This window comes from Opisthorchis viverrini (genome assembly GCF_000715545.1).
Source record: "Opisthorchis viverrini unplaced genomic scaffold opera_v5_306, whole genome shotgun sequence".
Taxonomy (NCBI): domain Eukaryota; kingdom Metazoa; phylum Platyhelminthes; class Trematoda; order Opisthorchiida; family Opisthorchiidae; genus Opisthorchis; species Opisthorchis viverrini.
The window spans coordinates 242281-251685 of record NW_008751964.1 but is presented as its reverse complement, the minus strand read 5'-3'; the positions used below and the strand labels follow the sequence as shown (position 1 = coordinate 251685).

General features: G+C 44.0%; 1 protein-coding gene across 1 annotated transcript in view; it reads right to left on the bottom strand.

Annotated features, from left to right (window-relative positions):
* Positions 1-4547: 4547 nt before the first annotated feature.
* T265_09816 (hypothetical protein) overlaps positions 4548-9405 on the bottom strand; it is a gene marked incomplete at both ends in the record, with an annotated part of 22520 nt that continues 17662 nt past the window's right edge. The window contains 2 exons of the mRNA XM_009175999.1: positions 4548-4924; positions 6653-6855. Coding sequence (XP_009174263.1) covers positions 4820-4924; positions 6653-6855 — 308 coding nt within the window. The remainder of the gene's footprint in view (positions 4925-6652; positions 6856-9405) is intronic.

Genomic DNA, 9405 nt, shown 5'->3' with positions numbered 1-9405 from the left:
CTAAAAGAACCCTCTTTAATGAAAGAGCTACGAGAGCTGTTGTGAACGAATAATCGTAATACGCCTACCCATCAGTGAGAGTAACAATGTTTCAGAGCAAAGAATTTTTCAAACGAGATTTAGTCCTGTCAGTGGAGCCAATCTGTGCCAAAAAGAGGAGAGGAACTGTACAGCTGTTTTATCCTTATTGGGAATCATCAGCGTTGCGCGTTTCACGAAGCTCAGAAAACTTCGAATCCGTGACCTTTGGACCGTGGTTAATCACTTAAAAGGTTCCATCAGAAGCCTCTGGATGGCGGTGTGATTAGCTCTCCATTTTTTCAGTCCATCCGTTTTCAAGCTCAGTACAGTAGCACTATATCGAGCATAAGGAAACCAAAAATGAAACCAAAGGACATTATCGATCAGCCGAATACAAGAAAGTCCACAGTGTAGTGAGAAACCTGTGCAAATTCCTGGTCACAATGGGCTTCGGGTAAGTTGTTCTTGCTGAAACAAATCTGCATTATTAAAGCCAGTGGTAACGAACTCCTTCGTGTTTGGTACCCTCCGTTTGAAATTCCTGAATGTGCGCTGGGGTACTCAGTATACAACCAGACGTTTAAGAATACATTGACGCTTCTCCCCTCTTCTAGGTTACGTTATTTCCACTACCGGAAAGTGCACAACAAACAGGTCTAAGACATTTTGTAATGAACACCATAAACGACAGTTTGGACTCACCTGACCACATTTGTACATAATTTCTCTGGCCCAGAATGAGATCATCCAATCAACAAAACATGGTAGGTCAACCGGAGAGGCTAACTCCATTTAGGAGTCTTATGGTACAAACTTAGCATTCGCAGCATACCACGGACTTGAAACTGGAAAAGTTTATTTCGATTCTGGTGACAGTATTATAACAGTATCAGTTACGACATTAGATCATTTGGCTACTTCGTAAAGAAAACCGAAGGTTGATCAACGATAACATCATAATGATACTCGGGCCCAATAGATGAGCGGGCCCACGGATAACCAGATTTCCAGCTCATATCAAATACCAAAGAAAAAAGTGTTATGATTGGAGGGAAATCGACTTGCTGCTTGAAACACATTACATCCCCAGTGTAGAGCTTAATACCCCAGGGCTTATAGGTACAAATATTCTGAGAATGTACGTGTTAGCAATGATTCACACACCCGAATATCCACTGAGTGTGATTTCAGCCATGTTTGGATCACTCAGTTGAATATGGGGATAGCTAAAATCGTAGAATCCAATCACACAAATTAGTTCAATATGGTCTAGGTCACACGCTTCCTATTGATGAATTAAGCAAAGAACTCAGTGTCTAGAAAGAAAGCATTCCCTCGATTGATGCGTGTTCGCCCCTCACTTACGTGTCCCTAACAGAAACCATTACCTTCAATCGTAGTTGAACATAATCGGGAATGTTCACCTCCGATTCAATTCCTAGGAGAATGTCTGCTCCAATGACGATGACTTGTTCCGACAGACTGACGAAGCAACTAAGGATCCAACAATTGGCTCTCTATCGGCAGATTACTGTATCACCATTCTAGAACGTGGAATTTCAACATAGATTATTCGCCAGTATTCTCTATATTGCAGTTAAGTCAACGATACCTTTATCGTTGATCTTGAGATAAACCAAGTGGTTGGGGGGGAGGGCGAAATGGCCCAAGTGGTTAGAGCGCGAATTTACTGACCGGAAGGTCGTGGTTCGAACCCGACCTCTGTCTCTCGACTTACCCTGTCTAGGCTTGGGCAACCTGGCAGTATCCCAACCCTCGTGCAACCTTCGCGTAGCATGGCAGTTAGACGTCGGAAGGGTGCTACAACTGAACGATTTTTGAAGTCAAGTAATTGGAGCTTTCAACACCGCCCACTTCCATTTCAAGTTCACCCATGAGTTAGGACAATGCATTATTACCCCGTGTTAAAAGTGGACCACTGTTCCAGACTAGCCCCACTTTTCAACTACTGTTCCACCAAGAAAGCGGAATTTAGTCGGAAGTTGGATACAGCGGCCCTAAAAAACTTGTTTTAGAGAATGGTTCCCAGTTTAATGGCCGATGGCACAAGTTCGTCAACGTGGTCTATCAGCGGTCATTTGACACCAGTGACCTATTATACGGAAGTTTTTTCTAATCGGTCGATAGAAAACCTCTCTTCCATTATTTATTGTTTCATATATGATGCACCGATATTGTACTTAGCTTGAAAATGGAGTGTAAAAAGACGTCTTTGCTATGAACGATTGTTCTGCTAAACAATTGGGGCAAACTAATACTGGCAACGAAGGCATGCAGTGCTGTTAATGAAAGCTACCTCTTTTAAATGTGAGAAAAGGGTGAAGAACCGGACTACTTTGAGGACCGCAATGTCGGTCAGCCCGCCTGTTTCTGACACCGCGAGTATCGTCCGATGGATAGCAGTGAACTTATTGTTCAACTGTACTACTATTCAGTGTCTTCGAAACTGATAGAAAAACCTATATTTGTTGCAGCCCATATGCAGACAAGTGTTTGAGTATGCACGGTCGAAAATCTGACCAGTCTCAACGTCAGTTTCTTTGGAAAGCTATTCAACTTAAGGTCTAAAGCGCGGGTGGGTATCTGGATATAACGGATTATAATCATTAGCGGGAACTTTCGGGACGTACTCAACTAGTGGTAAGGTTTGGATACACCAATCTCTCTGGACTATTAGTTCAGAAGACAAACCTGCTTCTTTCTGAAGTTTGATAATTACGTTAAACTAACTCCTGAAAATACACACCGCTCTTCCTCATAAGTCCCTCAACCAAGACTTTGTGATTCATTTAGCTGTCGATCATCTAACCATTGTACCATATCTATATTGTTGCTCAGGAAAGCAAATCTAAGCAAATCCTTAATGTTGTCAAATGACCTGTTTTCACAGTGCTGCTTTCCGCGTCCGTACTCCGTGTCGAGATGTTCAAGAACTATCTCCCGTTGATGTTTTCTTCCGATTGGTGTGTTGTGCCTCCGAAACACGCACACAAGACTGCTCAAAGTGAACTTGGGTTTCTCACACTTCATGTGTCTGATGAGTCTGATACAATGGTTCATAGTATTTACGGCGTGGGAATTGTGCCTAACCTCGGGAATGAATGCGATATACTGGATTGGGTTTCAGCAAACATTCTTCCTTGAGCCGTTCGGTTAACTGGCTTAACTAGGACTAATGTATTTCTACGTGGTAGACGGTGCTTCTTTGTATCGGCATATATTCTGACCGACGGCAGCTCAAAGATAACGTCCACCGCACAGACAATGAAGAGCGAATTCTTTAGTTATGTGCTGAACATCATTCGAATCTAGCCAACGCAAATATTCAGCACAGGTGCCGTATTACCTGGAGGCGACGAACGGTGAACTAGCGAATTCAGTTGAACTTTGTGGCAATCAGCTCCCAATGGAGATTTGATACAAGATTGTCGTTCATTCACGAGCATGCCCCGGAACTCTGACCATGGCATCGTGCAGCCAAATGGATCTATTCACTTTCTCTGCAGTTGATACTAAATCATTCCGTTCATCACCTGAAAAGCATCTCTGTGGCCAAACGGTATCGAGTTGAGTTGGCTGAGGAGTTTCCAGAGCTAAACGATCACGATACTAACCGATGATTCAACATTTGAAATGGTCCATCAAAGGTCGATTACACACTCCAGTGAACACTAGATCTCGCTACATGCATCTCTCCTTGATTCCAGAAAAACTATACCAGCAAGAAACGACTGTGGTAGCGCGCGCATATCTCATGAACGTCAAATAATGAGCCTAAGGAACGACAGAGAACGGTGAGTGCTTTTGCGACAGGAAGCAGTCATACCCCGTTACAGCCATTCTGACCCGGAGAGTGAGCGTTATTGAAACGATCTCCTAATAATGGGACCTCACAGAAATTCATCTTGGGCGATGAGCTGAACACTTTGAAGACCACCAACCCACTGTCTGGAAGGAACAAGTGAACCCGAATGGTAGGTCGATATCAGTCGACCATCGACGATAGAGTTCCAATGTAAGATTTCATTGCTTCAGCGCAACAAAGCACCTGGTCCAGATGTTCACGTACTAAGATTTGGAGGCAAAACTAGGCGGAGGTTTAAGATTTCATGCTTCAGCGCAACAAAGCAACCCGCCCAGATGTTCACGTACTAAGATTTGGAGGCAAAACTAGGCGGAGGTTCACTAGGCCTTGAACGCTTTACCACTCGTTTACTATACAGTAGCTTGAAACAGTGCGGCCGCCTGACAGAGTACAGCGATAGGTGACAGATGGTCCATATCAGATATCCGGTCAAATAAGAATGCATGCAGGCGTGTATGCAAATATACAAAACCATTCGGACCCGACGTTTCACCGAATAAAGTTAAGCAAACCTACAGTAAACATGAATAGAGCTTATGTGGATTTGAACTGTCATCTGTAAACAGGATGCGCGCGCGACTTGGAGGCGGAAACATACAGATGGACAGCGGCAAGCACTGAGAATGCGTGTAGAGCTTTCTTCGTTTTTAATTTCTTTAAAAGAACTTTCTGGGGGAAAAAACAGTTTATTCGCGCTGTGAGATAGCCACTTGATTAGAGACAAACAAGATATGGTGCACGGTACAAGTGAACTGGGATCGAGGAAACAGAAATGGGGATCATAGAAGTGGGACGAATGCTCCTCCCTCTTGTTGAATCAAGGATGCGTCCTCAAAAAGAAGCAAGACAAAGTGACCGGGTTCCAAAGGAGTGGTGTCAAACACATACATCGTTCGAAGGTCTACAGGGCCTTTACAATTCGTCATGTTCGGCCAATAACTCGCCGTAATTTGTCACCGCACTGCCAATCAACGTCTCATGACAACCAACCAGTTCCTGCTCTGATAATTTTCCATCCTGTATAGAAAGAAAGACATGTATGAGAGCAGGCGAAACCAAAACACCGATGAAAAGACGACAGAACGATAATCGTACACAAGACGCAGACCCAGTGACTAGGCGCAAAATACCATTAAACGAGAAGTGAAAGAAAAGAAATGAGGTGATGGCGGTAAAATTGAGCTAGTGTTACGGGGGACGCAACTGGACTGACAGCAACTCTGGCAGATAAGGCCATCTTCACAGGACAGTTCTTCTGGCTTTGGTTTCTAGAACGAACTGTTATCATCTGTGGCTCTGTATAGATGTTTGTGTGCGAGGGTGGACGAACCACCTAAACAGGTGGGTTGAGCCACGGAGGGTGATTGCGGACCCAAGACTCTTTTGCCTTGCAGATTCTACTTGGTCGTGTAAAGCTAAATTTTCTGTAACAGAAAACGGTTGAAACTGAAGGCCTAACGAATAATCCTTCAGAGACTGACAGATGATAGTCTATCAGTTGTCTTTTACACATTGCGTCCCTGACAAACCACGCGCTGGCATTTCAGAAATTTGAAAGCCCAGATAGGTCGGCTGTGACATTCACGTATTTAATAGCTGGCACAGCTTTACCCCGTTGCGCTGCTTGACAGTCCCCACGATCAAAGTTAGTGTACAAAATGCCATTCGAGGCCACCAAAAATCAAGAGCTGCAGCTGGAAGATTCCATTTTTTTTCATTTGACATCGCCGTGGAACTGTACATAAATATAAATACTACCACACTTAGCAGACACCTGAAGTAGAACATGGAAGCGTGACTTGCGTCTGAGTCTTGGACGCCCCATACAATTCAAAAGCAAGAGCATCTTTGTAACAACAATCACGTCAGATTCAACACGCATCGCGTCGCAAAGGTACACTTCCGGAATCTTAAGACACGCTTGGTCACTCCATATTCACATCCTCATACAAGTCAGCAGATTTTACATGGCGAGCTCTCATCCTTACATCATCAACACAACGGGAGAAAGACTCGCCCTTCGAAAAAGTAAGAAAATACATCTCCCAACTGCCCGAAGAGAAGTCAATTTTTGTCTGACAAGATAGGTGATAATCCGGCGGTGAAACTCACAGAGTCTAACTGCGATTTGGTGTGTTCCTACAGGCCACTTGAAAACCACATCACACCTTCACGTAGAACTGAAGTTCAGCGTGAACCTCGTATTTTAAGCGTTTTATAAACAGAGTGAACATAGAATACAAACGACATAAAAAGCTCGTCACTGGAGAACTTGTGGACTACATACTTTCACCATGAACAGAATGCGACTGAAACAAGATTGGAAGCACATCCAGGGCCGAGTTGAGATCAATAAGACCCCGCTGCAGAAGTGTGTATCTTGTTTAGAAAGCTGGGCGAATACAGAAACTGCTGACAGACTATCGTAGAAACTAACCAGGAACAAGGGATTCATCCAGCATTTCGATTGAATAATTATTAATAGGTTTGATAAGAGGTTCCATCAGAGTTAAAATTATTAATAACACAAGGACTGACTCCATTCCGGTATTTTAATACTTTTACGGTTTCCGTAAAGTAGTAATGATTTGAAATGGTCAAAAAATTGGCATGGAGCCAAAGAAAATGTGAAAACAATTCCACCACATTGCAATCGAGGAAGATTTCGAAGCCCTGGTTTCATACGTACTCAGAGGTTGTACAACTATTCATACAGGAGAAAGTATACATTTGGAAAAGACTTACTCCATCTTTATCACAACTGTGAAGTAGGTGTGATACTTCGGACTCAACATGATCGTCACCGGGAGGGAAAATCCACGCCCTGACCTCTTCTTTATCCAGTTTCCCATCGTGATCTTTGTCACGCTCGTCGTCGAAGTGTTTTCGTTCGTCTTTGATCCAGTCGGGTTCTTCTTCAGAAGGGCTCGAGGGGACCCAGAGATCGTCTGTGAACGAAAAAAGGTAAGACAGCGTTTTCACTGGATACTGTGTTAAATTCCTCCGATTCACGAAGAATGTAACTACAGACTGCAGTTATTCTCCAGAAGGGAAGCCACTACTGGGAAAGGGTAATTCAAACACTAGGGATGGTAGAATTTCTTTGCGGACTCTGTCCTGATTTCAGCGTACGTGATTCTTGAGAATTGTAAGACAAACTGTGGGATCTTGCGGTAGTGTTTTTTGACAAACGATCCCACGCTCTTTGACTATATCTGTCTCCCAATATCAATATGGTGCAAATCGTGCTGAAGTGCTATAACCATTAGTTACGCTTCTTGACCCAAAGAGAACGTTTTAGTTACTTGACGAATTGGACAGCTTGCTTGTATTTAGTGTTCCGAACCCACAGGAATCTCTATCCATCAGCAAATTTGTCTGTCACAATCTAAGCGAAACATCAACACGTAACAGTAACCACAAAATCTGGTGCAATTTTCTTTGAACCTACCTGAAATAGTAGCTACTCAAGTGTCCGCTGTCACCATAGGTCTATGTAGTTCCCAGGTCACGTTTCCGACAATTCCATCAATTCCTTCATGGTAGTTGAAGGTGTACGAACATACTATAGTAAGCGGCTATTTCGTGGCGAACGATGCTTAAGTGCTTGACACAGGTTTTGATTTTAACAGAACACTCAACTGAATCCAGTTGAATGTCTCGTTTATGATGATCCACTGTAGAACTTTCAGCAACCTTGTGAGTAGTGTGTTATGTTTAGACGGTAATACAATGCTGGGAAGAGAACCTCGGTGTTGTTCACTGCCATGCGAGACAAAACTCGATAGTTATCAAGCAGCAACATGACCTTCCTGGGTTTAAATCCCAGACCATTGTACAGCTCGTTAAATAGTGATAAACTGGATTTGGATCGTTTGGAAGCTTTGTACGCGTTGAATTGCGTCCACAGCTCACGCCGTTCAGAGTTCCCATGGGGAATCTTCTTGTATTCTTTTGTAGGTGGTCAAACAACGAAACCGTGGATTGTCTAGAGTGGGGGAGAACGGGATCTTCAGAGACATAACCCTTGGAAACTGGTGATGGTTGTTCGCTGGGGACTTATCCGAGGAACTGTCTCTCCCCATAAATATCTCTTGGTAGATGCAGAATACTACATCACTGCGAGCGATGGAAGCCGAAGAAAAGAGTCAGACAGAAGAATATTCAGTTTCAAGACAACGCTATAGAACGTTGCATGACGCTGCACGTCATTGGAGTAATCCAGCACACAAACAGCCCCAGGTAGAATGTACGCGTCACTGGAAAGAGGAAATACACCTGACGATGTTTGATTTACAGCAAGTGGGGCACAATGACACTCGAGTAGGTACAACTTCAGCAGTGGCAGGTATTCGACTTTCTTCTGCGTCCAACTAAACGGAACGGAAACAGAATAATTTCCGTACCTCCGCGTATATGTCGTCATGAAGCTTGGGATTCGGGAAGCACCGTTAGAATCAGAAAGGCTACTCACAAAAATCAAATTATTATTGGAATCCACTGAAATGGACCGCGTACATTCGAGAGCGCCGACTGTGACGAGGCATGTACTGTCCTTGCCCAATTACAGTCTACCAAAGAAAAGACCGTCTTAGTGGAAGGCTGGTGAGGGACAAACCATGGCCTGGTAACGCGACCTGGCGACCGCTCTCAAATTGGGTTCTGTGGTTGGAGTCCACGCGATTCTCCTTGCACGTGATTAAAAATCTCACATGGCATGTGACATGGTACATAACCAAGTCCGGTTAACAGCATGCTGTCACTTTCCAGTCAGACTACCTAGTTAATCATGTTTGTCGTAGTATGGTAGACTCATGTCGAATGGGGTTCGCAAACGACATTGGGTCAATCCTAACGCTGTCTTACTTCCATGTGATGCTCGAATGCTGCGTTTATCTGGTTGGTGCTCTGACGTGTAGGTAACTTGTTCTTGGTGTTTTCCCATATGGTTGCTCGTGATAAGTCCAAGTCATCTCCCCCTCTTCTTTCCACTCTTGTCTATGCGTTGTTCTCATTATTTTGTGGCAGTTAAGCGCCATCATTTATTACTGGTGTATTACTGTCGGAAAATGAATGGATAACTAAATGTCTTAAAAGACTCATTCGAAAGTGGACCAGAAACAAAGTGATTCCAGTGGGAACTAGGGGGAAATGACTAAATTATAGTCGATTACGGAATAGCTCGCTTGCATATCCCACACATTCCCTTGCCCTTATGTCTTCTACCGGTAGTATACGGCAACGGTTGAACTTGTGACGGCTCAGTGATGACCGCGAAACGTCACGAAGAGACTGGACCTTACCGTAAACGTCACGAACTGGACCTTACCGTGGTGTGACGGTTTGTGCACCTCAGCGATCCATTGAGCTATACTGGAAAGTGTCCCGCGATACTCACTCAGTCTCTCATACCAGGTTGGTCAATGGTTAGAGGTCTGACGAACACAGTCTCCTGGCCCTCCAGGTTGGGGGTTGGAACATGTGGCGACTTGTTCCGT